Consider the following 14,004-nt stretch of genomic DNA (forward strand, 5'->3'; position numbering starts at 1 on the left):
TAAGATAATAATTGAAAAATAAAAATATAAGAAGTTAACTGCAAAAATGTTTAGCGTATTGTTTTAAAGATTATTCTGGCAAACCAGTTAGAAATAGTTCTAGGGTTCATACTTCTGTGAACTGTGTCTGTTTAGAATCTAGTGGCAGAATAAATATAGTTTCTACGTTGCAGCCTTTACCAGCCTTATCTTAGTAGCCGAAGTGTTGTTCATTTCTATACACACAGAGACAGAGGTAATTTAAAAAATAACACTCAGCGCTAGTATCTAGTGTATCACTCCGCACTTCAAAATATCGGAGCCATGCGTGATCCAGTAGCTAACATGCAAGACTGTAAATTTGAGAGTTTGTGGTTTTGTTCATTTGCTGCCAAACACAGAAAAAAAAATCGCTCTAAGCATTTTGGAGCCATAAGTGTGTTATAAGAGTGACGTTTAAATCCCTATTTGATTAGAGTAGCCTTGGGATTGATGGTGAATGTTATTTAATAGCTGCCTTCCCTATAATCTATCACGTGAAACTGAAAGGTGACTGGCATAGATAGTTTTTGTATAAATTTGCGCGAATTTCCGAAATAAATCAAACTTTAGAATGGTTGAAAGTAGAAGAGAATTTTTATTTAGGAATCAATATTTTTAAGCAAAACAAAGCTTATATTAAATATCAAAACGTTTTATAGAAGCAAAGATTAGGAACCTTTACAAGACTACTGAGAAGTCAATTGAACTTCTTTTATGTGATATTTTTACACTATTTTACATAGGTGGAGAAAAACTATTTTACTCTCAAAGTTTTGATTATTTTTAAGTTTCTTAATAACACTGCTCTATAGTATAACATTTATAATTGTGGTGGAAAAATCAAGTTGTTAATAATAAACTCAGTATCTCTTGTGTAAATAATTTTATATGTTGTTTCCCAGTCAATTCGTTGCCAATGTTGCGTATATTCTACTAAATTAAAAACCGTATTCTTTATTTTAGTTAAAAGTACTAAAATCCACAAATATAAATACAATGTATAACATTCTGCATCAAATTCGACATGAACGCAAATATTAACAACAAATTGTTCAGGAGCATTTCCAAGCAGTCCTATCTATTATGTTAAAAACAAACCTCAGTACAACAGCTATATCCTACCCAAATTTTGTACATATTAACAACTATGTCTGACTGCAAGAAACCTCAAATTAATATGTATGTATATTTATTTCTCTATACCCTAGAAACGTTAAAAAAATGTTAACATTGAACATTGTGAATATGACACGTGATTTACAAACATATCCACGCAAGTAAAGAGTTGATTGGGTTGTCTTATAGAGTACTAACTAGTCTTCTATGACATATTATAAGATTATTTTGTGCATAATTAATCTCTGTTTTAATGTTCCTTTGTTTTTTACCTTTGCAGATTACTGCCTGCTGATGTTCCACTATGCTGGCGCACCAGAGGGCGTCTACTTACTTGAAAATATTTGGTTAGTAATTAATATTTGTCTGACGCTAATCGTGCGTTACAGTTTTCTCCCATTTATGTAACGTGTTTTGTGCCAAACACTAAGTTCCCGCTCTTTGATTCTCCAACGTTATATATGTGTGCTATACTGGGGACACAAGTTCTATAAGATGAGATTTTGGACACAAGCAACCGGATACAGCACTAATAATTCCTAAGGGTTAATGAATGGTGAAAGTTATATGTTGACACAAGGGTTTCAACCGTTGAGCGTGAACAAAACAAAGCATTAGGGTAGGTAAAATAACATGCTGAGAAAGATGTATTCTATATTCAATATATTACCATACCTCTTACTATTATTGTGAACTTCTAACGTTTGAGCCACGCTCTCTTTCGTCAGTCATTCCAATGATTCAACTATTCATTTTATACTACAGGAATTGTAATGGCCTATTTTTCTTTGGATGAAGATTACAAAAGTTAATTTATACTTATTTATCACTTAGAAAGAAAACAAATATACACGACCTGAATTTATTTCTAGTACCTTTGATTTTCTCTTAATAATTTTAATACACCTTAATTGGAAACAATTTCCATAAGTGAAAAACAAAAGCTATGTTTGGATCGAACTAGATATATGACTTGTTAATATTTGCAAATATATGTTGAGCAAAAATTACTATTATTTCATGAAAGGTTTTATTTGTGTCTTTTATTTTCTGGATAAGTTTTCATAGTTTGTGAATAAAGGACACGAAAGATCTGGTGATAATATTTCTGAATTTTGTATTAAACATTGGAAGAAAGATGTTTTACGTAAAACAGTAACAGCTATTCTAGTAATCACTTCTGGGTTTCATACCTGTTTTATTACCGTTATATATGAAAATACAGCCGGTTTTCTTGCATGTCACAACCGTCTACGTTACATCGTTCATACTTGGTCTAATAATAACCTCAGTTCGACACGATTTTCAATTTACTATAGTTAAAAGTGACAACATTAAGAAATTTTAGACCTTAAGGCATTCACGCTGTTTAATATACCTAAAATGTTCACCAGAAAACTAAAAATTCTAGCAACTACCGTAACATTGAGTTTTCATTAAAAAAACTGTAAATCATGTGTTCTAGCACTGCTCATGAACCTCCACACTGTGACAAGCTGAGAACAACACTGTCAAATCATATCAGATCTCACCATTATCTAAATAATATTTTTATATCTTTAGGCATGGAAAACAATTTGTTGTTCAGTTTAACTTAAAGGCTTGATAAATTCAGATAGTATTTTGTAATGAAATAATAGTTAGGACTGTGTGTATACTGTGTAGTTGTACATCATTACCATGCAGATGATAGCTATTTTATAAAAAACGTATTGCCAAATTTTGTTGAAAAATTGGGTTCTGAAAATTAAATAGTTTTTGTGAATGAACTACTTTAAATGTACCAACTGTTTTCGTACATTCTAACTATATGTTCAAGTTTCATGTGCCCGAACAAAACACTGTAGCTACTTGGTCGAAATAGACGAGTTACTGGTTTATTTTAACCAGCATTGACTATCTGTTAACTATATCAATCAACAGAAATACGTGAACTGTTAAGACATTTCTCGGTATTATGTTACTCGTTAAATTTTAAGACTCCAATAGATAGAAAATGTGTTACTTAAATAAAAAAGAAACTGGAACTCTGTATGACATTTAACATATTTTGTCTTTTATTACGAACGTTAAACACGAATTTATTCCAATAATGAACACATTTGGTTCCTTCATTTCTTATGCAAGGGCAACAACTTGCATTTTCCGGAAAAAGATAAAAGTTACTTTGTATTTCTTTTTAATTTTTTTGTTTCTGTGGTTTTATATCAGATTTGGTGATTTTTACAACATGAATGTTTATAACACTAATAGAAAGTTAGAAGGTTGATAGCATGTTTTCTCTTAACAAGTTAACTTTAAACTTGTCCACGTATGAGTGAGATGTTTTCGAACGTGATGTCTTTTATTTAAAAAAAACACTTTCTAACCAGCGAATCGAAACAAACCTTATTATAAATGGGTTTTACATCATTAGCAAACAGGTGTATCATTGTAACAGTTCATCATGAGTGATAGTAATAGTTTTTAATTATTACAGAGTATTAATCTGTAACATAAGGACATATTTCTGTATAATAGAAAATTGATATTAATAATATAATACCAGACTGTTTTGTAATTTATCATCTGTACTGAAATCAAATGAGGATGTTTAAATCGGACGTGAAAAATTGAAATAGATGTTTACTTTTGAAATAACAGTTATGAAAGAGTTAATATGCTATCACAACTTGTATCAAAAATTAATGGAAGGTTACGTGTGATCAAATTAAATGTCAACAATCAAAGTTTAGCACAAAAAATGATCAATCCTTACTTACGCAGAACAAGCAAAGATCAGATTTGTCGTATTCATTTAGAAATGGAACATTTATGAAACTGCGATTTCTCTTACAAATCATAGCTTTTTTTTAACTGCAAAACAGTGACAACGTTAAAAATGAAACTTTCTGATTGGCAGAAATATTAGACAATTACACCTCTGAAAAGTGTGTTTTTCTTATAGCAAAGCCACATCGGGCTATCTGCTCAGCCCACCGAGGGGAATCGAACCCCTGATTTTAGCGTTGTAAATCCGGAGACACACCGCTGTACTAGCGAGAGTCCCTCTGAAAAGAAACATAAATACACTTTAGAAACGCAGTTAGTATGGCATTCCTATAAAGTAAAAATCATACCATTAACTGGAAAAATGCTCAAGTACGTGAGCACTTTTTTTTTCTTGTCAGAAAATTGTTATAATATTCTACGTAGCTATCACTGTTAGTAACAATACTCTCGAAACAGTTTTGTTTCATTGATATTTTGTGTTATTTTTGTTTATTGTATCTCTTTAAGCATTTAATTTTTATTGATTGTAGATTATTTTTGTATTGTTTTTTTTCATTTACTGTTATATCGATTCACGCCGATAAACTATTCAATGTATTTTAAAACAACGTATTCATTTTCGTAAAGTTCCACTTCCTCATAACTTATTCTTGAGGTGTAATTCAATTATAATTTACCGTTAACTAATTTTGTTTAAAATATTTCTTTAATTGACCATTAAAGAAAAATGTGCTTCAAATTCGTGAAACTAAAGTATTTCTTTTGAAATATTAGAAACTATAAACGCTATCTCTAAATGATTCTGTTATATTCTAATAATCGTTATAGTGAGAGCCCTATTTGAACTTACGCGTGTTTAATGTTGAGAATCTCTTAATAACGTTGTTACCATAAATATCAATAATCACTTCGAACTTATATTTAGCCCACTTTGTTTTCATGTTAAGTTATACAGTAGTATAAATTATAGTTTTGAGGAGTCAGTATAAATGTATAAGTATTAATATTTACAGTGAAATTAAAATAAATTATTTTTCTCCATTTGTAAGTTTCACTCATGACATTATTGCTATTACTTAGAAGTAAACAAATCTGAATAAGTTCCTTCTCTGTTTTCCTCAATAATTAAACCTACTGCATGAATAACTACGTTTTCATTTAATTAAAACTTTCTTTTTGATTTGTAACAATTAAAACTTTTTTCTATTCCAAAACCGTAACTTATCTAGCACATCAAATATCGTAGATAACATATAACAAATATACGTTAGTTTGTAATCAAACGTAAGCTAAAGAGCACAAACTCATCATTAGACTCGTGTTGAATTGCCACAATTAGGTAACTTAGATGTATTGAAAAAACTGGAATGTAATCTTTGTTTCACATGCTTAAGGATGTAACAGAATAAGTCCTTTCACGCTATATATAATTTATTCTTATAATCTTCAGTCAGTCGTACAAACGCGCCCCCCGCTAGCACAGCGGCAAGTCTAGGGATTTACAACGCTAAAATGAGGGGCTCGATTCCCCGCGGAGGGCGCAGAAAATAGCCCGATGTGGCTTTACTAAAACAAAAACACAAACACAGTCGTACAAAAATGTTTAAATGCTAGCTTTCGGGGTTCGATGTCTTGCTTCGAAAAAACGCCACGAAATTCCTCGAATGTCTTAGTGTTGAGGAATATTATTTTGTTTTTACTTTTGAAACAAGGCTATATGTGTCCAGGATCATTCCGTTTTGATCTTGATTTGCAGTGTAGGGAATGGTTTTCAACATGTTCATAAAACAGAATTTATTGCACATCAATAGTTAATGCTTGAACATTCATATCTAGGTTTGTAAGTCACTGAACAAACTAAAATAATGACATTTTTAACAAAGAGAAGCACAACATATCATATTCTAACTACTACTTTTGCTTTACGGTTGTCTCGCATTTTTTGTAAATTGGCTCCTAATATTTTGGAATGATCTTTCTCTCTTTCTGAGATCCAAACATTTGCTTTTGATTCAAATATCCCACTTTTCAAACTTACAGTTGCGGTGACTAAAGGTAGTTATGACATTCCAATGCAAATGACCAGTTCAAACTAAAATCATATACAAGTAACTAACTCTTATATAAGTAAATTACTTTGTAAATGGCAAAATCTTTACACACATAGAGGGGAAGAACTTATTTTCAAACGTAGATTTCCCTTAAATAGGTGAACCAATGAGCACAAAAAGTTGCGTTGTTGGAAAATTTTAATACCCAGTTATTGTTGAGAGGTTATTCTGGTGCTTTTTTTATCCTTAAACTGATGTTATGATAACCAAAACATTCACTAGTTTTGTACGATCGACTGCAGATTATAGAATGAAAAAAACTACCTTTTGAAATATATGTGTTAAATATCGTATCGCAGCTTACAAAAGTATGAGAATAATAGCAATATTTAAATAAAAAACGTGGGCGAGAAGATAATAAATTTTGACATATCGGTTAAAATGTGAAAATAATACAGTTAAATAAAGAACAGCATTTAATTTCAAACATTTCTTCCAATGAAATACAAAAAATGAGATATATTTTCCTGTATATGTGACCCTGTTTCTTTACCATTGTTCTTGAAAATATGTTTGAAAAAATATGTCGGATTTTAAAAGAGAGCAGGTCTAACATACAGTCTAACCTTTCACAAAGGTGCTGTTTGCTTTACATCTACATGTGGGTGGTTTTATATCTTATCCATTATTTAACGTATAATTACATCTCTTTTAATGTTTTGCAGACTCTTAGACCTGTTACCATGCCACTGCCCTGCATAGATCCCAACCACCAAACTAATTTAGTTGATTCAAGTTGTTTCTTGTTTTCGCTACAGTGTTGGTTTAATAAGACTTTATAGAATGATAAATTGCTAAAATGAGGAAAACACTACTTTAGTTGCAATGTCATACTTCAAAGATCAATGTTCTAATTATGTGCATCACGGAACAGGCCTTGTGGGGGTAGAAATAATTGATGGGTTATACCAGAGAAAAGGCACCACTTGTATTACGTTTAACCAGTATTATTATCCTTGCCCTGTATCGTGTTCAGGTCGCTACGGTTTCTTATGGTAATTGAATTACCTGCAAGATTAACACTCATTTAAAAAAAAATCAACACTATGATCGAACATAATTATGTACAAAAATGTCTGAGTCTCACAATGGGCCATATTAGTAAGCCATTAAAAATAAAGTTTGTTATAAAAAGGACTTAATAGGATTTCTAATAAACCAATAACTCATGAACTAATTACCTTGGAAAAAAAAAAGTACTCCAAACTATAACTATGTTTCAGAGTCTGGTGGAAGAAATTCAATAAATTTATGATATTAGATGCACGTGATCAGATCTTCACGTACATTACGCATGAGACAGATCCAAACTGTTGACTATATTCTCTAATTAAAGGGCGTGTTCTAAAGAGGAAAAGATACTTCCAACTCGCATCTCCACCATCATTTATCTGATTAAAAACAAACTTTTAACTTCAGGCTTAATCCTTTACAAAAAGCGATATTTTAAACAGTATAATGGTGTTTGGTAATGAAATGCTAACATTGTTTATATTAATGTTAGTAATTTAGATTGGAAAATATTTTGTATTTTACTATTTATGCATGTTAATAATATATGCGATTAACTTTATTCTGTGAATACGTGTGCTTTGTATGAACACTTTTAAAATGCATAGAGTAAACGTGTTACTGACTATCAGCATACAATGAACAGAATACACACACACACAAAACTTTCAAATCAAATGTTCAGTATAATCGTCAAATTTTGCGCATTTTCTGCTTTTATATATTAAAACGTCAAACTCATATTTCTTTTAATCGTCTTGTTAGTTTAAAAATATTGGAATTATCAAATAAATGATTATTTTTTTCTATCTCTTTATCTTGCCACGTATTATTGTGTTTTAAACATTCGAGAACAGCGATAGAAAGTTTCACGTACGTCCTCATTTTACGCCACAATGTTATTCAAAAACAAATATCTAAATATTCTGCTTGCAGTGCACAGAACAAAATATATTAAATTGATATGTAATTGAAGTCAACATTATACGTATGAAGTCAATTTTATAATTTATCAAAAATTAATTCACACTGCAATACAAAATTATCTATTTGCTTCCCATTGGCTGAGCGATAAGTCTAAAAGCTAAACAGCTGACTGTCAGATCCGGCCTCAGAGTTTGCGAGGCTCAAAGTCAGAAAGTTCATGACGTCACAATATTAATGCACCGTCTCGCTGGTTGGTAAAAAAAAAAAAAAGGCGCTACCTTTTTCGTCTCTTTCTATTAGACTATCTGCACTTACCAACTTTATCTTATCATATATAACCATATCATGTACACTTAAATTGATCATGGCACATAACTCAGAATACTTTATTTGGTTCCATACTTGAAGCGCGGAGTTCCCATGAGCGACTGCCTAACTTGCTTCGAGAAAGCTGTAAAAGGTCAATGCGAACTGTTATTTACGGAAGTAAATAAACCTAGCACTAAGTAAGTGGGGGAAATTTCACCGGAAAAATTCCATGCGGATAAAATAAAACCACAATAACCTGGACACATCATCATTAACGTTGAATACGTAGAGACATCTTGCGGTGTAAACTGCAATACCAAGAAGCAGAAGTTTCAAACAATAGAACCATCTTAGAAAGAAAACAAAGTAAACATAAAATCTTAAACATCTGACGCAGCGATAAAATTAACCAAGGTAAATGGAGTAAAATCTTATTGTTTGGAAGGGGTGAGAGAAAAAACCGAAAGTGTACCTGACCTTCCAATGTCCAACACAATCGGACCTAAAAATTCGATACAGTGGATAATAATGGTGATGCCTTGAGAGCGGCTACGCCCATTATGGAGCTATGTTTGTACAAGCAAACAAACAAACAATTGAAACATTTTTGGCTTTTTTTCTACGTTGTGAGCTTAAAAAATGTTTCTTTTATTTCGTCTCATTTCATAGCTATGAAATAAATACCTAGTTTTTAAAATAATGTATATGCTAATTATTTATTCTATGACAAGAAATACTGTTTTTTCACGATTTCGATAATTTTCCTGTTTGACCAAAAATAGTGTAGTTTTAGCAGTGTTCATTTGTTTTTAACTGGAGTGTAGATCTTTTGTTTAGTATTTATTCCACATATTCTGTTTAAATAATCAATGTGTGTGTGTGTGTGTACACTAGAGTATCAGGTAATTGTTTAGCTCAGTTGTGATATTCTAAGATCTAGAACATTGTTTTAGTGTTTATTCTTAAAATGTTGTTTGTGTTTAGTTTCAAAACGTTTTAATGGTATATGAACTTACATTTTATTCTGTAAAGGTACGTATGCATAGAATTAGCGATTTTCTCAAATTATTTTATCACACTAGATTCTTCACCCCTTTAAAAATTCGCAACACATTTATATTATTATAAATCTTTGCCAGATCAAATTTATTCAAAATCACCTAACAAGGTTTCCGAATTGTAAAACACAAATAGGTAACTATATTATTATGTTTTTAAAGAGTTTTACAGTTGTTAGAGCTAAAAATTATTATTATTGCTAGATAAAGTCAGAGTAATTATACCAAAGGCAATAGAATCTATACTTGCACGGAGTTACAGTAGCTTTTGGTTATTTGTGGTTTTGATGGCCAGAAATAAGAAACGAAGAAACAATTACTGATACATATACACACTGACTTCGTGAACTAAGTCATATTACAATTCATGTTGTATTACTGTCTGGCCCTCCATCCCGCTTGGCTTACTGATAAGTTTTGGGCCTTATAATGCTAAACTTCGGTGCTCGACACTTGCAGTTGGCACAGCACAAGTGGTCCATTATAAGTGCCATATTTAGAAGGGGTACAACGCATGCAATTGTATGATGGGCCTCAAAAAGTCTAAATCTGACTCTGTCCGTTACGCATGGCATTAAGTAAATTATTGTCACATTTAGGTGTTCACAAGAAGTATTACAAACACGATCCAGAAATTTAAAGTTTTTCATAGTTTAACCCCTTTCTCATTACAAACAAAGTAATACAAATTGTCCCACTTCAACATTGTGGTAAAATAATTCCCTCGTTCGATTTAACTGCAGAACCCAATAAATATTAACCTTTAGGTTTCATTTTCCTTTCTTCTCTATTTTTTTCCTCAGATAATTTACTATATTAATCTTTCCTTTAGATCACTTCTACTTCTTAGTTTATTTGTTATTGGATGATATTCTGACAAGGAATGGGTACTTTACTTCTCTGGATAATTTTAAGTCCCACTAAAAATGTGGACAGCTCTTCACTACACGACTGTTCGTTTTAGGATATATATTTTCTACTGAATGATTTACGCCACACTTTTGTTTATTATTTTCAAAAATGTTACTTTCGGAGAAGGTGTTGTTGTTTTGAATTAAACACAAAGCTACACAATGGGCTGTCTGTGCTCTGCCCACCATGGGTATCGAAACCCGATTTGTAGCGTTGTAAATCCGCAGACATACCGCTGAGCCACTGGGGGGTGAGGGGTTTCAGAGAAGCATACAATCAATGTGAGCAAAATAATTTTTAACTACGCTGACACTAAAATTGATCAGAGTTTTCACTTCTTCAAGGCCGGGCATGGCCAGGTGGTTAAGACACTCGACTCGAAATTCGAGATTCGCAGGTTCGAATCCCTGTTACACCAAACATGCTCGCCCTTTCAGCCGTGAGAGCGTTATAATGTGACGGTCAATCCCACTATTCGTTAGTAAAAAATAGCCCAAGAGTTGGCGGTGGGTGGTGATGACTAGCTGCCTTCCCTCTAGTCTTACACTGCTAAATTAGGGACGGCTAGCTCAAGTAGCCCTTGAGTAACTTTGCGCGAAATTCAAAACAAATCAAACCACTTCTTCAAAAACTTCCCCTTAAGCATGAAACCTGTGACGGCTCTCGGCGGTACTAGCTACGGGATATCAAAGAACAAAAAAAAAGAACAGTTGTATCAGTTCTCTTTATCATCATTTGAAGTTGGTTTATTCAATAAAATTTTATCATTTAATAAAATAAAGTGTTACGTAAAATGTACAAAACATATATCTAACAGGTCTCTGAACACTTAGATTATCACAGTATTTAATCACTGTAAGATATGGATATGTTCACTTTCCCCCTGTGGGTCAGCCTTAAGTTTAAAGTCTTATAAAAGTATATTCCAGGGTACAATACCCTGCGAGAAACAGAGCGCAGATAGATAACTCTGAAGTTTTGCACAAAAAATAATTATTATTTCACTTTATTATAAGAGAATATTAAAATAGTTGAATATGAAGTGAGAACAAACTGACGGATGGATGGTCTCTGATCGTCTCCTTTTCAAGCCTAAGCTTGAACATTTTATTTGTGTACTCATAACTTGGACCTAAATGAGTCTGCAGAAACGATCTGATGATAGCTGTTCTAATTCTAAGGTGGCCTTTGTTCCTAAGATGATGGGTTCCTTGAGAATAAGATGTTCTAATTTCCAGATGACGCGGTGGTGGAAGTGCTAATAATCTAATAATAATGTGTTCGGTGTTTTAGAAACGAGTTTTATTTTTTGCGGAATACCTTTTGGTGGAGTATTTTTCCTTAAAGTAATATGTCTTCTTTTTGGAAGCGCCCAGGTTGTGAAAAGGTTTCAAAAGAGAAATGTCTAAGTTATAAAAGTGGTCTGGTAGTGAAAATGTCTGTAAGTAATAGCATGGTGATGAATGGTTTGTAAAAAGATTTTTTAGTTATAACAGTAGTTATATGATAAGTGTGCTAAGAACCTTCCCCTTTACCAGAATGGTCTGGTTGTGAAAACGTCATGTGATATTTGATTTATATCTGGTAAAAGATATGCTCTGGTTATGAAGTTAGTTCCGTGGCGAATGTGTGTGTAAGAAGTTATAGGATGATGACCTGTGCTAGGAATATGAGACGCTCAACTATAGTTACGTGGGTGGCCGCGAGGTGGATATTCGTGTTATTAAATATTATATATATATATATTGATGAATATCTGGAAAATGTAATAGAGTCTTTTAGGATGTATGCGTTGCCACATAAATATCTATGAAAACGAAAATATGATTATTTATAGTAATAGATAGAAGGTCTGTACATACCGTTAATTACTGATGTAGTAGTTGGTTGATGTTAACTGATATATATATTTCATCTATATTCTTGTATAATTTTCATTCTGTGAATTCGTGTATTTTATGTGATTAACCACAAGTATCCAGCTATAATGTTTACATATTGACAAAATGGTTGAATTTATTTCATGGAATAAAGGTATATAAATTACAAGTGTCAGTTCACAAAATCACTCTAAAATATTCGAGTTCAAATTTACTCTTACAGAAAATTGTCATGTGCAGTAATATACCCTAATAGTTGTATGTACATATAATAATTTTATATAGAAACATTAGTCTTTCTATACCAATGTTGAAACATCTGAATCATAATGTTCATACATTTATACCCTATTTTAAGTTTTAAATGTGATAACTCTGGTAAACAATGGTATGTATACAGGGGGTGCTACTAAAAAGTGCGAATGAATAATATAATGGCAGGTCTTACTGCATATTACTAAATTATTGTTAAAGATCTTTATGTTATTGTTATGGAAGACTTACCCAGCCCCTCCTGCTTAAGGAATGGTCTACTTGTAAAACATATCGAGAATTTTTGTTGTTGTTTTTTTGTGATCGTTAAACAATTAATGGTACTTTGGACGAAGTTGAAACGGTTGTAAATCTTTCTTGAAAACAATGACGCTTGTTCCCTTTAAATATTTGCTGTTGAGAGAAATGTATCAAAATGATAAAAACTTGTGAAAATAAATATAATTTTGTCAATCTGTAACGTTTCTTTTTCATTTTTATTGTGTGGTGAGAGACATTTGATGTCAACAGACTTAAAATGTAACAGGACAAACACAGGTTACCAAAATAGTCCTGTGGTTCACGAGCGTATTTTAACAAACGTTTGGCTCGAATTTGTAACTAAAATGTCACTAAATGCAAAAATGAATGTTTTGTACCAAAAAAACGTTTCTTGTCATGAACTAAAAAAATTATCTTCAGCCAACACATTCTAATAACTTCTGGAATCATAAAGTTAAATTTTAGTAGAACAGGAATAAACTTGATTTGTGTTAGTGTTGTTTTCAGCTCTCCTCTAAACGCCTTTCGACACTACAGAAGAGGGAGAGGGTAAAAATACTGGTACCAATGAACTTGTCAGGCGAGTTAGGACGAATAAAAACATGAGCATATTAAGGTGACAGCATTATCGGTATTAAAGCAGAATTTTCAGCATTGAATAAAAATGTGTGAATAAAACACTAGTAATGACTGGTTTGGTCCCTAATTTAGCAGTGTAAGACTAGAGGGAAGTTAGCTAGTCATCACCGCCAACTCTTGGGTTACTCTTTTAATAATGAATAGTGGGATTGACCGCACATTATAACATCTCCATAGCTGAAAGGGCAAGTATGTTTGGTATGACGGGGATTCGAACCTTCGACCCTCAGATTACATCAGTAATGAACATATCAGTTTTGTCATGTAGGTAAAACTAAATTTAATAGTTTCTCCGGTAGGACAGCGGTAAGTTTACGGACGTAAACCCTAAAACCCAGGATTACATTCCCCCGCGGTGGACACAGCAGATAGCTCAGTATTGCTTTGCTGTAAAACAAACAAAATAAGTATATTTTCATCTGGTGTCCTTGACCACATACGAGATAGTTCACCAATACACTAACTTACCAACTCATTCATATTTGCCTTTATATAAAATTCAAAAATAAATTTAGTTCATATAATAAAATATTAAAACAAACCACAGTCAGAAAAAAGAAACTCACAAAAATTGATTCATTTTTAAAAGTTAAATTACACTATGCTACTAAATTTTTACTTTTTCTTGTTCCTGGGTAGAAAGTGTTCTTTCCCAATTTCGTATGCCTAAAGTAAATGGAAAAGACCTATTTTTCTCTTCAAACTTTGCTTTTG

At 32.1% G+C, this 14,004-nt stretch overlaps 1 protein-coding gene across 3 annotated transcripts in view; it reads left to right on the top strand.

Moving 5' to 3' along the window:
- The window catches only part of LOC143246260 (cGMP-inhibited 3',5'-cyclic phosphodiesterase 3A-like), a 265,537-nt gene extending 254,624 nt beyond the window's left edge, over positions 1-10,913 (top strand). For all 3 annotated transcript variants that reach the window (XM_076492689.1, XM_076492707.1, XM_076492699.1), the window contains exon 14: positions 1,418-10,913. In XM_076492689.1, the coding sequence (XP_076348804.1) occupies positions 1,418-1,432 (15 nt within the window). In that variant the 3' untranslated portion in view covers positions 1,433-10,913. The remainder of the gene's footprint in view (positions 1-1,417) is intronic.
- Positions 10,914-14,004: the final 3,091 nt, after the last annotated feature.

This window comes from Tachypleus tridentatus, chromosome 1, assembly GCF_004210375.1.
Source record: "Tachypleus tridentatus isolate NWPU-2018 chromosome 1, ASM421037v1, whole genome shotgun sequence".
NCBI lineage: Eukaryota > Metazoa > Arthropoda > Merostomata > Xiphosura > Limulidae > Tachypleus > Tachypleus tridentatus.